Source organism: Ischnura elegans, chromosome 12, assembly GCF_921293095.1.
Source record: "Ischnura elegans chromosome 12, ioIscEleg1.1, whole genome shotgun sequence".
Lineage (NCBI taxonomy): Eukaryota > Metazoa > Arthropoda > Insecta > Odonata > Coenagrionidae > Ischnura > Ischnura elegans.
Window position 1 is genome coordinate 81,119,662 of NC_060257.1, and position 17,234 is coordinate 81,136,895.

The 17,234-nt window shown below is 35.3% G+C and overlaps 1 protein-coding gene across 1 annotated transcript in view; it reads right to left on the bottom strand.

Moving 5' to 3' along the window:
• LOC124168649 (acetylcholine receptor subunit beta-like 1) overlaps positions 1–17,234 on the bottom strand; it is a 310,521-nt gene that overhangs the window by 90,311 nt on the left and 202,976 nt on the right. The window contains exon 2 of the mRNA XM_046546912.1: positions 15,567–15,703. Coding sequence (XP_046402868.1) covers positions 15,567–15,703 — 137 coding nt within the window. The remainder of the gene's footprint in view (positions 1–15,566; positions 15,704–17,234) is intronic.

The window sequence follows — 17,234 nt, forward strand, 5'->3', positions numbered from 1 at the left end:
AAGATTTCTCCCCGTGGACATTAAACGTGTACCTTCCGCTAGTTTGATGTCCCATTAGGTAGCAATTCCTAGCATAAAAAATTGATTTCCGAGTAAGTTTCCTCCAACTGGTTATTGTACACAAATTTGGGTTGATTGCTAACTTTTGCTAAGATTTCTCCCCGTGGACATTAAACGTGTACCTTCCGCTTGTTTGATCATGACTAAACTGACTATTTTTACTTAATTGACTTTAGACATGACTGACATGAGTATTTAAACATGGCGAAGATTTGCTAGGGTTGGGAACTTTTAGGACTTTCATAATGGGATCCGCGTCGCTGGAAAGCACTGATCACGTCGCCTCCTCGGGAGAGGTTTAAACCACCCTTGGCACCATCCAAGTTGACATGGTTACACTCGTGAATCGCAGGCATCCTTCATCCCTATGATGCTACAATTTGCGGGACATTACACCGGCGATTACATCACCCCGATACTGTAAATACCACGAGGCGGGCCCGTGCGATTACTCATGAAACCACTGGCCGTGCCACGAAACCCGTCAGTACTCCCTTGCCTCTAACACTGCCAGCGTTGCCATGGATGCAGATGTCGCGTGAGGTCCATAGGATCTTCCACCCCTTCTCCCCGGCCCTGCTTGTGCCATTATGACGCAGTGTAGTGACCCAGAACTCGGCACAGCAAGTCGGCCTGATTTGTGGATCGCGTAACTTATCCCCGCAGTAGTCTCAGTCCGTGACATTTATACTCAGCAGCCACTATCTCACGACTCACATACGTCTCCTCAACTACAAAAGCGTAGCAGAATGAACATTGTAGAAATGAATCACAAAAATTGAACATGCTTCCCTAAACAATGAGGGGGGTTAATAAAAATACTTTAATATAATTTAATTACTTATTTTAAAAATTTTGAGAGTTCATATATTTTCAAAAGACATATTCCATCCTCTATCTCGCTTAATAACAGCTAGTTTCAAACTCTCTCTGAGTTTAATAAATTATAAGCTGTATATTCAGTGATATTTAGCATCAGACAGTAATATTTATCCATAATATTGTCATCAGAAACCTCCTGGTCCATGGCAAAAAAGAAGTCAATGGAACTTTTCTCGCAGAATATTTTGTACAAGTGAAAATCAGCTTTAACAATATCACCAAGTGTCGCATAAGGAAGACAAAGAATAGAGAATTCATCAGTGCAGCTTAGCTGTTATCACGATTTTAGAATTATTTTAGAATTATCACATGCAATCAAGGGCGTTAGAATCCAAGGGTTACAAGTGATTTTTTTTCTAAACAAAGTTAGGTACAGAAATTAAAGAATATAGGTAAAGAAAACAAGTGAGATCATATAGTTATTTAGAATTTAGCGTTTGATTTTCTACTTGATTTCAGCACTGAACAGAGATTCACTCGTATCCCTTGGTCAGCAAGTTTTTGTGTGTTTATTCCGTTAATTTCTGTACCTAATTCTGTTTAGAAAAAAAGCATTTGCGCCCCTTGGATTCAAACGCCCTCAATTGCATGTGACGATTCTAAAATATGCATTGTGATAACAACTAAGCTGCACTAGTGAATTCTCTATTCTTTATCTTCCTTATAATGACACTTGGTGATATTGTTAAAGCTGATTTTCACTTATGAGAAATATTCTGCGAGAAAAAATCCATTGGCTTTTTTTTGCCATGGACCAGGTGGTTTCTGATGACAATAATTGTGGATAAATATTACTGTCTGATGCTAAATATCACAGAATATACAACTTATAATTTATTAAACTCAGATAAGAGTTTGAAACTAGCTGTAATTAAGCGAGATAGAGGATGAAATATGCCTTTTGAAAATATATGAAATCTCAAAAATTTTAAAATATAAACTTATTGATTGTTCTGCTAGGAATGAAGATAAAAATAGCGGTTAATAACACGCATAATTTGTGTCAAAAATAATGTTAAAGGAATAAAATGACTTTGGATAAATCGAATATCAAAAGAGATTAAAAAATAATCAGATGCTAAATTTTAAAGTCAACTTCTTCACTTTTTTATTTTCATTCTCAACCCTATAATTCCTAAATAAAGTTTGAGCAAGTAAATTTATTTCATCCCTTGTTTCGTTTAGCATTAAATGATCATTTCATATAGCAGTAACGTAGAAAATTATAATACTAAGTATACAATTGTAGAGTGTAAATATTATGCCACTTCACAGGACCCCATCTTCATTGGGAAACGGCTGGCAACATGAAACTTTATTTTCTTATTTTAAATCCAATCAGAGCAATTGAAGGAAGTTACTATCTGTGAAAAAAAAACAATTTTGAAATGAATATCGTTTACAAAAGGTTTTTTCTGGTATTGATGAAGATTCAAATAACTTTTGCTTTTGGCAAGATGTGGAAATTAAGTACTCCACTCAATAGAAGCCATGCAACCGTAGAATTTTCATTGCAACCAAGGAAGTTTAATTGTAAGATTTAGGCGTCAATGTTCTTTTTATTCGTCCTCTTCTAGCAAGATGCCCCAATTCTCTCTGGGGGGAAATGATTCATTGCAGATCACTTGCAACTGGCTACCATGAGAAAGATCGCGGGTATTTTGCCGAGAGCTCCCTAAGCTTTAACGTTCCAGCTCTGTCTCTGGTAGCCCACAATGGAGTATTTCTCATACCGATTTAATCCATCTTCCACCAACAACAGGGCAATAAATCTAGCACAACTCTTCTCTCATATAAGGATCTGCAGGCTCTCGACCGGCATACGTGCTTAAACTCTGAGCAGGCGAAGGCACCCGGAAAAAAAGCCACCAGAATGCACTTGGATTTTACACCAAAAGGGAATGCCAAGACTTCGTATTGAGACTCTAGAACTCTGCGTGAAGGCTAAAAAAAGACATTCCTTTATGTTGAGGGATATATTTTTGGATTAAAGTACCATCATGTTTAAAAAAACAGACGTAAAAAAATATTTTTGCATTCTATCATTTCATGCAAAAATAAAATCAGGCATTGGTTTGAGGTTATAAAACCAGAAAAGTAGCACAAAAGACTTGTCCCTGTACAATAAGTGTTCTATATTTAGTACTGTTAAAAATGACGGGATAAGTGCTATAAAAATATCTGGTTTTTCCACAATAGCCTCAGAAGTTTTGAATTTGACTTTTAACATATTTTTGAGAATGAAAGATGATTTGCGATTTTCCACAAAAATAAATTTAATCTGACCCGAGTTTCGATGTTAGTACATCATTTTCAAGGTGAAAATGGTGTAGTAACATCGAAACTCGGGCCGGATTAAATTTATTTTTGTGGAAAATTGCAAATCATCTTTCATTATGAATCAATTCCACTCCATCTCGCTTGATTCCTCGAATTTTATTTTTGAGAGTAAAACTATGCGAAGTACACAAAAAAGGCATCCCCCAAGAGTTAACTTCGCAAGTACCGGTTTGATAACACGAAAAAAACCAAACGTGAGCGCATATAATAGATTGATTATCGTCCTACAAGCTGTACATTTTCCCTGACTCTAAATACGTGTCAGTTGAGTATAATCGGAATGGTGCATTCAAAAAATCATCTCTTAAGAGGCTCATTATTCGTTTCCAGTGGCATATATTTTCCTTGATGATATAATTCACTTTTTCTCATAAAAGACGTATCATGAATGAATAGAAAAATTAATGCTACCGTCAAAATTTTATTGGATAATAAATTCACGAATTTTTTGTATTTATAAGTTAAAACTTATATGAACACATACCTATAACCATTAATACTCATTGATTAATACCCATCAATGAAAATTAATATATAGTATATTTTTGAGGACCAATTTACTATTTAACTTCTTTAACAAAAATATAATTTATTAAAAATACCCTCATTTCGGGTATTTATCCTGGATATGAGTAAAAAAATAGACAAGTTCTCATTCATAACTATCCTACTCACTGCAGAATCATACGCTCCATATCACTATGTAAGAATAAAAGGATTTTTGGACTTAAGTCCGTGGGATCAAAGCGTTGCGTCATGAGATTTGGTGGTAAACAATGGGAATACGAAGGATTCACAGGTCTTGAAGCTTCATACCCTTTACGGTGCGTTACGAGCAGCTCGAATGTAGCCGCAGTATTCCAGAGGATGAAGTCGCAAGGCAAGGGAAAGGAAAGAAGACCCTTCTAGAAATAGACTGGCGGGGATCAACGCGATAACCTCCCCAACTCCCACAATGGATCAACCACTGAGTATCGGAAAAGGAACATCAGGAAAAAACGGTGCCTACTCCAAATGGCACTGACTTCATGTGAGTAGAGTAAAGTACAATATTTGCAGAGCTACGTTCTCCTTTGAATTGGGTTGCCAAATCCTCACGGTGAAATATAAACACATATAATTCTATATAAATTTCTACTTGTAGCTAAAATTTAAAGAATTTGGACAAATTCAATGGCGGAAATAAACCATGTACTTACGGCAAACATGTACCTTATATTTATTGTGTTTATATTTCATTTATTTGCTTTTTAATCTCATCGAATCATGCGAGCGAGTAACAAAATTACTTTAAAGTTCATAAACCATTTTTGGTTTCCCATGGAGCTAGCAGAAATTCCATCTTGAAGTGAATTTTAACAATAGGACCCGAGGAAGTTCAGATTTTTGAAACTAAATGTCAGCATGAAAATGCTATTCAATATGCTGGTTTCTTAGCAACGGAGCACGTTAATAATATTTCAGCAATTCTTTATAGACACTAGGCATACTTCTAAACTCAACGTGCTTGCGGGATACTTTGAGGATATACTAATCCTGCTTGACAGTTCCATGCATACTTTTAGTTTTGAGAGACAGTGGCATTTAGTGGGTCTGGAATAATTTAACGTAGTGGTCATTCGAATTTAAAATATACCTTACATTTTAATCTTATCTACAAATAGTTTATACTCAGTTTGAAAACGAAATTTAATGACTGAATACAACGCCGAATTGTCTTTTCTCATTGACAACGGTATGCTCATCTTTGTTCATTGTTGATATGGTGCATTCGAAGCACTTAGTCATTTTCCACTCTTTATGAATTTTTACCGTACTGATTTGAAACGAAGTAAAGGTGAATGCGTGAAATAAACCCTATAGAGTCGGAAATGAAGACCCAGTTTCTATGGAAGATTACAAATATTTTGATTTCTCCCACCATGCATTATCTCCTTTGCACCTTTCTCGAAATAATAGTTCTTTCTATAAATAAAGTAGTAAAATTATTAGGGTGAAACAACCCAAAATACTTTCGCTAATATCCTTCACTGTTGCACCTCTGCATGATATTAGGAATACGTTTTATGACTATATCATCATCAGTGAATGATTCAGTCAGGATATCTTGCCTTACTTATTTGATAAAGAAACGGCGAAATGAGTTTTGGCTAAATCCCGCAATGATGCCTTTCCTTCAGTGGAGTTTTTGGTCACGTTAAACCCTCTGCGGATATTCCTACTCACTGGGATGAACTTGCCATGGAACGCCAATACGTAACGCTGAGCCTAACACACCCGTAAGCAGCAACGTAGCCATCTCATGAACCTCAAAATCCCCATCCGGTGTTCAAACTGGATCCCACAGAGCTTAAAAGCGACCGAACTATACGAACACAGCTGAATTCTTAGTCGTGAAAAAAGGAAGGAGTTTACAGGACAAATATTACAGTAAATTCCTCCAAAGTTCAGAGGAGAATAAACGAAAATATTTTGAATTCAGATATTGCGAGAGTTTTCGTAAGTTTAAAAGGGATACCGACTGTTTTTACGGTTATTCTATTGATTTTCCTATGTTAAATTCAATCAAAAGTAAACGAAAATATATGAATTTAATCATTGAATAGTAGTGGACAAACAATAATGGACTTGGAAGACAAATACCAGAACAAATATAGTTTCTAGTTTATATGGGACAAACAATTTACTTGATTATTTAAAATGAAAATAAAAAATGATGAATTCCTACGGTCACAGTACAAAAGTATACCCCATGACAAAGTTAAAAATGCAGTAATAACTTCAGTAATTCATTAAATGCTTAGTTAAAATTTGAATCATGTAAAAAATAACTTTCCCATATTTACGCATACTTATTGTTTTTTATTTGTAAAAACGAGATTAATAAAAAATATGTCTAATATAATTACCCAGAAAATAATTGTTCAAGAAGAAGTAGGCCATTAGAGGTAAAAATACACCTATATATCAATTGCGTCTACCATATGGCCAATCTATTTAGCAGAGAAGTGAAAAATAGAAAACAAGGTCTGAAAAACACTATTTAAACTCTATTTCCGTGTCTTGATTGAGAGAAAATATATTCTTGAAAAAATTGAACCAGTGCGAAGCGATGATTTCTAAAAAAAACTCTTAAGCTCGACATAATCTTACACCATATGCAGGGAAACAAATCATGAATCATTTCGATGAAAGCTCATTAAATTTACGAATAATAACGAATGCATTTATTGAACAGGAGTATGAAAGAAATTAATTAAATCTTAGAATTGAAATTGCTCATACCATATTGGACAACATGCTTGGGTGTATGTAACAGATAAGCTGAAACAATGGCACCACATTTTTTATATTGATACATATATTCGTCAAATTTTCTCCACAAGACCTATGTTTATATAAACAGTTATGGTTTGGGATTTGGAAGAATAGGTGATAACTGCAGGTTATGGTAATGGTGAATAATTTAAGAATGCCGGGACTAGCATCAGTGATATTTTTACGGAGTCACCTGCAATGCACAAATTGTGCTAAAAATCCACAGAGAAATAATTGTGCAGGGTGAATAATATTTCCTTTTTGAATTTTTCGTACAATTTCGCGTAATGGTGAATGATGGCGTTTGTGAATTTCATAACGAATAAAAGGCCAAGAGTGAAGTAGCAGCAGAAAAAAGAGAATTAAAATCGTGTACCTGGAAAAAAATCCGGTGTGCTGAAAAATTTACCAGTGGAGTGATTTTAACGCGAAAAAAATTAAGCTAGTTAGCGTCAACATTTTTAAATTGGTTTATCTATGAAGCTTAAGAGTCTAACAATCTGTTCACCAAACTGTAGTTATTGCCTTATTAGAATTTTGGTTTTCAATTAATGGATTTTTTCTCCAGATTTCTCCAACCAAGTGATTTGAATACCTACCTAATCTACCGCCATAAATATAGATCGTAAATAACTGAGGCTTTCTTGATTGCGGTAAATTCTTTCATTGCCCATTTATGGCCGTATCGTGAAAGAAGAAATAAAAACGAACATAAATGGTTTGAATAACAAATATTTCTGTTTTAAGTGCTTACTTTGCCAAATCACTCCATTTGAATGCCTCAGGCATTTTATCTGAGGAAAAGTAACCCTCCCCAGAATCGTTTCCAACCGTACCCCGCTCGTAAAAAAACCAACAATGTAAGTGATACTAAAGTTTGAATGATATGGTTACTTTCATTTCTAACTCTTTCCGAGGATTGTAATAAAATTTTATCCATGTACACTGAATGCAGCGAATGGACGGAAATATACGGAAATTTTGGTGAAAAAGTTTTCCCACCGCACTATAGTAATGCAAAATCAAATGCAGTAAGTAAACATTTCATCTTTATTTTCGCATTACTCAAATAATGTCATTTTGCTGCTCCCCATTTTTTCCGAGTGCTTCAATTTCAGTGAATATTCGTTTACTTTTCTACAAAAAGAAGAATTGAGTATACAGGAATAGAAAAAAAGGAGAAAATTCAACAGATGAATCATGTTTTCTTTATGGAAGCGAGGCTTGGACGCTTACAGCAAAACAAAGCAAAGCAAGAGTGGGAGAATTAGAAATGTGGTGCTGCCGAGGAATGATGGAGATGAAATGGATCGTCCGAGTAAGTAATGATAAAGTGCTGAGAAGAGTGGGAGAAAATATGAGTCTTCTAAAAACTTTAGGCAGAAGACTGAACAACTCAGTTGGCTACATTTTGAGGCACTATGACCTGATGGAAAGAATCGGAGACGGACAGATGGAAGGGAAGAAGGGCAAGGGACTGCCCCGAATGAGTTACATGGGACAGATTATAAAGGATGTGGAAGAGAAGAAATACGTGGCTATGAAAAGGCCAGCGGATAGGAGAGAGGAATGCAGAGCTGCGTCAGACCAATATTAGGGATGTGAGTCGATCGAAATTCAATCAATCGTAAGATCGCGGAGAGCAAATGAGTGTCGGCGGGGAGGTCCAAAACAATATCTCGCTACTTTCACGACACAGATGACAGGCAGACAACACAGGCAGTCCAAAGATAGGCAACACGCTACGTCATGGCGGAGTTAGAAAATTAAATCAAGTGACTATTGCGAAGGAGAAATAATATCATCCACTCTTTTTCGAGAGGAAGGTAAGTATGATTTTTTGCGTTTCTCTAATCCAACGCAGGCATTAATTTTAAAACGCAATTCGTCATTATTTCCTTTGAAGCATTAAGAATGGTGGGAGAAAAGAGAAGTCTTCTAAATACCTTAAGGAGAAGACGGGATAACTTAGTTGGCCACATTATGAGACATGATGCCCCGATGAAAACAATCGCAGAAGGACAGGTGGAAGGGAATAAGGGCAAGGGACGGCACCGAATGAGTTAGGACAGGTCACAATGGATGTAAAAGAGGAGATATACGTGGCTATGAAAAGGCTAGCGGATAGGAGAGAGGAATGGAGAGCTGCACCAAACCAATCGTAGGATTACTGACTAATAATAATGATATAATGATAATTTTTTTACTACAGCATTGAAGCTTTCCCTATCACATTCCTATTTTTCGTTACCTCCTTTTTTCCAATTCTTTAGACTGGGGTTAGCAATTCATTTCCTTCAAGTTTTATGCATTTTAATTGAATGGAAAATGTTACATTTCTCCAGACTGAAACAAATAGATAATTATTCGCCTGATGGAGAAAGGAACATAACGCTTGAATATTTCCTTGGCAACATTGTGCACAGCGTTGCATCCTAGTAACATATCCCATAAGATGATAATTATAATGCCTGATCAATAAGGCAAGCCATATATGTAGCCCACTTGCTTACGGTTATTTTTGTAATAAATAATGGTGAAAACAACGTGTGAAAATAAATTATACAAAAGGATTAAAAATATAAATAAATAAAGAAGATAAAAACTCCTTGAAAATTATATCAATGATAAATCATGTGTAAAATCATATCATATATTATTATTAAATCATAAGTAAATATGTTACTCAAAATACAATAAACAAAAAAAGTAATTCTACAATTTGAATGTATATAATGATATCGCTTAGCAGTGAAGCATGTTGTACAAATATTAAAGCTTAATGGAAAAGTACGAATATATAATTATGAATATTCTGACATTAGCTTTATGGAAAACCTGAATGTTAACGCCCATATTTCATGGCTTTTGACATCGCTGTCAAGGGTTCAAACAACAATGAACCAAACGAGGAGTAGTTTAGGAGTGGTGCATCATCGGTGAGGTACGACCTCCTGATGTCATCGGATTATCTGCGAAAGGGTCGATTGATCGTCACGAATAGCTTGAGAAACAGACAATAGATCGAGAAACAAAAAAACGTATTTATTTGCTATTTTAACTCTACTGGAGTTTTTATAGGATGGATGATTAGAGAAAAAAACGTTTTCACTACTCGTAGTGAAAATCACTGCAAACTTCATCTGTTAACTATGTCACATGCACATATTCCCAAATACATTATTACGTAGAATATAAAAGTTGAGCTGCTGATTGTCTTTTACGGAAATGTAAAAAAAACTGTAAACCCAAATGCAAACTAAAGTTGTGGAAAACAGTTATCTCCAAAAGTGTTTTTCAATCGATGCGCCAATTATCTAGATAATTTAGGAGGAAGAAAAAAGGCATTCAATCGCGGGGAATAGGCTAAGAGTGGAGGGTTCGATTCATGCGGTGGTAAGTATTGCTCATCATAAAATAGGAAAGCGTAAACTAGAGGAGGTGAGGGAGTTCTGCTGCTTATATAGCCGAATGAGCAACAATGGACAAAGCAAGAAGAAAATAGTAATTAGAATAGGCCAAGCGAGTAGGTAATTCCTCAAAGCGAGGAGTCTTCACACAAATAAAATATGAGCGTTGAAGTCAGAAGAATTTTTTTAGGATTTGCATTTGGAGGAAGCTTCTTTATGGTAGAGAGGCGTTGACGATGACAGTGAAGGATAAATCAGGATGCTTTCGGAATGTGGTGTTGTAGAAGAACGATGAAGATCAGATTGATAAACGGTGTGAGTAATGTGGGAGTTCTTAGAAGGTAGGAGAGGAGAAAAGTCGTTTAAAACCTTGGGTAACGCCCACATTTCATGACTTTTGACGTCATGTGAATTCGCGTTAATTTACTCATTCGGGATGAATTTTTAACTTCCGGGAAGGCATCGCTGTCAAGAGTTCAAACAAAAATTAATCAAACGAGGAGTAGTTGAGAAGCGGTGATTCATCTGATTGGTATCTGTGGAAGCTCCTGACGTCATCGAATTATCTGTGAAAGGGTCGATTGATCGTCACCAATAGATCCAGAAACAGGCGATGGATCGGGAAACAAAAATAAACGGATTTATTTGCTTTTCTAACTCTATTTGAGTCTTTACAAGATGAATGAATAGAGAAACAAACAATGCTTTCACCTCTAGTAGTACAAATGACCGCAAGAAGGTGGGGCAATGTAGGTAGGCCATATTGTGAGACGCGAGGATCTAATGAAAACAATCGTTGAAGGACAAGTGGAAGGAGAGAACGGTAGTGTAAATGCCTTAGATGAATTTTACATAGAGTCGGTGACAAAGGATATTTGCTTTGGAGAAATTAATAGGAAGAACAATTACGAAGTCTTTAAAAGATTAGCCGATTGAAGAACAATATTTCCAAATGCCAATTAAATTTGAGGAAAACAATTCTTTCCAAAACTGTTTTTCGATCGATTAGGCAATCGTCTAGATCGTCTAAGAGGAAGAAAAAAAGGTATAGGCTAAGAGTAGCGAGTTACGCGAAAACAATGTGACGAATGTGGACCAGTGATTATGAAGTGCTTAGCAGGAGAAACACAGCAAAAAAAACTAGTCACCACCTACATGACCATCTAGCTCACCCATGTTGTATTTACGCTCAGATTTTATCACTGACCGCCCAAATAAAATGTATTTTTCGTCAAAAACAGTTTTCGACTTAGAATGGCAATCATCTAGAATATCTTTGAGGAAGGCAAAAGGTATTAACCAGCCGAAGAACAGTGTAAGAGTGGAGAGCTACGTGAAAACAATCTGAGGAATGTTGACCAGTGATAATTAAGTGTTTAACCGGAGGAAAACGATAAAAAAAACTATTCACTACCTGCATGACTGCACGCTTATTTGGGAATTTGTGTTCAGATTTTATCTCTAACCGCCCAAATAAATGTATTTTCGTCGATAAGGAGCACGCAACCACTTAAGTTATTTTAAAAATGACTGCTACCTGTTGCGCCATTCATCAGGTTGTTAATTGAGCGTGAAAACTTGATCCATGTCAACATTGCCTTAATATTCTTAAATTTCAAAGGTATTTGTAATGAGATTGCATTAAATTTGAAATGATGTCAATGAAATGACAGCATTATAAATACTTAATCATTTTACACTGATGTTAAAAGATGATTAGTTCGTGAGCATGAATTTCATAAGAGCTCTAATTCTTCTCAAAATGGTTAAGTCAGACAAAGAGGCTACGCTCAAACGCGAATGAATGAAATTACCCGCTTTCGATCGGCCACAATTTTTGCCTGTAGTTTGCTCCCTAAGGATCGCTTTTTTCATTTAAAATAATAATAATTTATTCACTACAACATTTTGTTTTTACATCTAAATACAAAAAAAACAAGACAAGGAGCTTTAGGTGGTCGCCAAGGTCATAGGACCTGAATTGAGCCACCATCAAACAACAAAATATATGCCAATAAAAACTAAATAATGCAGTAAATGATACATGAGTGTTTCAAATAACTAACATCAAAATACATTTTCAACTATTTCTTGCGAGAAAAGCGTCTTAAGCGAGTCTTAACATTACATTTGAGGATTTATTTTTTTAAATTCTAGCGGGCGGTAAATTAAATAACTTTGGCGCCATGTAAAGAAAACAGCGTTTATGTAATGTTAACTTAGGTCTGTTTGCTACTATAAATGACTCACTTCTGTTTCTTATGCGTGAGACCTTGTTCAGACGATTTTCGAGGGGATCGATTCCATGACTTTTAGCCGTATCCCATCTCACTCACCCCAAACGAGTGGGGTAGCCATGAATTTCGATCAGGGAGGTGGGGGGTCACAAGCCAAGGAGGGAAATGTTTTGAAAAACAGAGTACTAAGGGGATGGTTTTAAACTAATTTTAACACTTAACACCTAAAAACTTAATTTGTCAATGTAATCCGTTGCAAATTCAGGATTTTAAAATATTCTGTTTTATTTTATCAAGGAAAGTATTTGTGTTTTGATATTTCGGGGGGTTGGGGGTATCTGGGGGTACCTCTCTCGCTTCGCCACTTCCCCAAAAATTTTTATGAATTAGTCGATCAGTCAGTTACTCAGTCAAACAGTGGTCGTAAGCAGGTTTTATAGCATATAGGTTGCAAAACAAAAACTACAATTAAAAAATCTGAAAATTAGATTTAAAAAAATTGAATAAAGCTGTGATGGCTATTGATAATTTAAAAAAAATTGATGCCTTTCTATGATTTACTATCTTCCCTCATAGTAACCACTTCACAAATGGTATATGCAGGCGGTAGGTATTTCATTCGCTCTCGTTAACATGGAAATTATGAACGGTTTTCAGGGCTTCAAACCGTTCAGCAGCCTTTGAAATCTTTTTTTAAATTAGGGTGAGAAGATATCTTTATATTAAAACGTTCGGGACAGCGTAAAGACTTTACAATTCAAAAATCTAGGGGAACATAACATCATAATGACAAGAAAATGTAGCAGACGAAAATGTGGCGATCATGTCAATGAATCCATCTTATTGTGAATATCACGAAAAATAATCTTGTGACGGGATATAACTACGTGCTGCTTCAAGAGTTTAGAAGATATTTTTGCGACCGAGTCAGAACTTTTCGCTATGCATTCGCGATCTGAAAATTGCGGAGTCTAGGAAAATATTCTAAACTTTAGGAGGCACAATATATTCTCCACAGACAATATACATAATGTAATGATGCAGGAATTATTCAATGTCTGTAGAATATTCTCAATTAAAAAACTGTATTTTCTGGCTACTATTATATCCATGTGGGCTATATATAAGTAGAGTGAATAAAATAGTAGCGAATTAATAGCAGTTGTGAAATATTAAGGTGAATAAAACTTTCCTTGAGTTTAAAGGGAAAAATTTAAATGGTAATGCTAAACTTTAAAGTATCTTCTTTTTCTATTAAATCAGAGCTAAATATATCCAGCACCCGTGGAAAGAAGTTGGCTGTGTTAACGACAATATTCTAACCGTTATACCACTCTTTCTTCCGATAAGATATTTCTAATTTAAGAATATCTAGAAGAGCATTTACAATTTGAGACTATTTTCTTGATACCGCCATTCAAGTGGGATACCCTATAAAATGAAGAGCGTATTCTAGGCACTTATTTGAGGTTTCAGACATGGGCGTACCCAGCGAGGGAAATGTTTTGAAAAACAGGGTACTAAGGGGATGGTTTTAAACTAATTTTAACACTTAACACCTAAAAACTACATCGTACCCAGCGAGGGCCCCCCCCCCCCCCAGAAGCAAAAATCGCAAAAGTCTTTTAGCAAAATCAGTACTGAATTGAAACGAAAGTATTCAACAAATTTTCTTTAAACCCACGAAAAATGATATATCGATGGCTAAGTTCTAACAACACGTATCTCAAAAATAGCACTTTCCAGGAGAACAAAAAAAAACATTTACTTTCTCTAACTGTACTCCAAATTAAAAACCAACAATTCATAAACCTGAAAAAAGAAGAGTACATTTGCCAACAAAGAGTTGTTGTTTGCTTGAATTTTATTTTTTAATGTTATTACATTATTTTTTAAAGATACCTTGTCAAACCGGCCAAATTTTGAGACACGTGTTGTTAAAACTTAGCCATCGATATATTAGTATAAAATATGTTACTAAAGTAAAACTATTTTTTCAAGGAAATAATCTCATAAGTCCCATAGCTTGCTCCCCCCTAGACAAGGCATGGCTTGCCCATCCTATTTATCTATGTTGCATTTTAAAAATAACACGACTTTAGCTTTCACTCAGTAGGTTTTCGCAGGTTTTTCACGCCCCCCTTCTTGTGTGAGCGTTTTCCTGCAGTGGTATTTTTCGCTGAACGATACTAAACCCTTATTCTCATGTTTTTTTCCCACTGTCAGAAATATTTTTTACACGAATTTTCACATATAGTTTTTTACATTTTTGACATTTCACAAATAGTAGTGTGTATTGTATATCCTATGTATTGTAAACGTTTGTCTACCATTTTTTAATATGTTTTCATTGACGCTATCAAGGGGTTAGGTGGAAGTGGGGACTTCATAGTCTCAACGTCGCCCGCGTAAAGGAATTTTATTATTATTATTATTTAATATATTTTCACAGAATCTTTGCTGGTTTTAGGCGAGGTACGGGTATCACAAAGCACTCTCGTTTTTTTAATCTATGTTGAAAAATTTTCTGACAATCCGACAAGTACCTATTTAAAATTGCTGCTTCTTGTATTGTAATAAACAAATTTTTCGGCAGCCCAATAGTTTCAAGACCTTGATGGATTGAATGAGGCACTACTCCTGTGTTAGAGATAATGATTGGTATCATGTGTACTTTATCTGATTTCCACAACCTCTTAATTTCATTTTTAAGTTCTTCAAACTTTTCCATTTTGTTGGTGTAGGCTGTAGTAATATTATGCGAATTAGGTACGGCAATGTCTATCAAGTACGTTTCATTGTGAGTTTTATCTTGCACTACTAGATCAGGTCAGTTGCTATGGACTGTTTTATCGGTGATGATAGAACGGTCATAATAAATCTTACAGTGATTGTTTTCAAGGATGATTTTAGGTGTGTACTTAAAATAAGGAACTCCATTTTCTATGAGTTTATACTTTAGAGCTAATTTCTGGTGGATGATGTTGCATATTTGAATTTGACGGTGCTCGTAGTCTTTTTGGGATAAGTTAGTGCATCCACTTGTGATGTGCTGTATCGTCTCAGAGGCATTATCACATTTTCTGCATCTGTCATCCAATAAATTTGGGTTTTCAATTATATATTTTTCATAATTTTTTGTTTTCACCACCTGGTCTTGTATTGCGATCATTAACCATATATTATTATTATTTATTATCCTGGGTACGCCCTTGGTTGCAGACTATTAAATTAAGAAGGGGCCCTTCAGATTTAAGATCCTTTTGAGTGCTTAGAACTAAATGGAACGACAAATAAGTGAGCTGCTCAGGTGACTTACCACGTTGATGAGCTGCACAAATGCGAGGCCAAAGCGAACGTCTACCTTCTGCGTCATGTTCTGCACTGGTCGGATGAGCTTGTTGTAGCCACGGAAGAGATCTCGGACGAGGCGCTCCTCGTCCTCCGAGCATCGACCTGCGAAAAAATAAAAGAATAACATTATTATTATAAATAATAGTATTATTATTACCCTTTAATTTTATCATATATTCTGTCATAGTCGCATTCTGTGAAATCAATGTACAATGTAAATCTACTTATTCTTGTAATATGTCTGACTCTGTTATATTTATAACCATTTATGTTCCTAATGGACAAACTTGTCCCGGAATAATAAATTTCATTTTCTATTTTATTCTATTCTAATTTTCTTTAGTTTTCACTGAGTTGTTTTAGTGTAAAGAGCACAGGTTCTCACCAAGGTAACTCTTTACTGTTGAATTACGTTGAGAAATTTTCTCGTGATATGACAGGTTGAAATTATTACAGCCTTTTGCGATTTGATGTACGTATTTTGATGGAGGTTGAGTATTTTGAAACTATTTTGTATATGTTTTGGGATGATACCGGTTGCTGAGATGACAATTGGAGCTAAACAAAACCTGTTCCATATTCCATATTATTTTTATTACTATTGCCAATTCTTGGTACTTATTTATTATTCCGGCTATTGTCTTTTCGATGTTATGCGACAGTGGCACAGCAATATCAACTATGTTATTATTATTACATATTGCAGCAAGTAGATTTATGCCTGGTGGCAGCATTAGATGTACATGAATAACAAATGTGTACACACAAAGTTTCTATCTATCTAACACAAAGTTTAAAAACAGAATAGACACCCATGGTAAAAATAATACGGTAATTCTAATCTCATACTACAAAGAATTTAACATTGTCCCAATAAACCAATTTCAAGCAATCCATTATATGCATTAATTCTAATATAATACAACTAAAAAAATGAACTTTGACCCAATTAACCCAATTTCACACTCTCCCTTTTAAACCACTATGTAATTAATCTATAAGTGATGAACACTTCTTCCTGAAAATTTTCGCATTCGCAGTGAAGATCTTAAAAATAACTTCAGGTAGGTCGTTTCACTCCTTTATTCCTCTACGTAGGAAGGATTTTTTCAAAATGTATTTTTTCTGTTTTTTTTTTAAAACTTAATTTTGAAGTTATGATCTTTCTTTCCTATGTAGCAGGGTGAGTCCAGCTTCAGACCTATTTATTTCCAGCCCTGCTCATTTGTAAAGGCTTTGTACACCCCACATAGCCTATTTATAAACTTAAACATCATGAATGCAGATTGCAATACACTGCGTCTCTTCAAAAATATGCATGTTACCCGTGAAAATAATCATCTGGTTATTTCATCACACATGCCAATGTTTGTTAACCCAGACGGTGATGTCGGCGTCAGCTCATAAAGTAAACTGTTTTCGGGAGAGATATCGTAGAACAGCATAGAGAAAGGAAAGATAAAGATATCGTACAATCTACTTATTTCAATATCAAAAGTCTACAGCAAGTGTTTCAACTGACTCGGCAGTCATCTTCAAGTACCTGCTGTTAAGTTGTTGTACTTGAAATTAAAATAAGTAGACAGCAAGATATCATCGTGTTTCTTGTTTACACTCACAAAAGTATATTTTT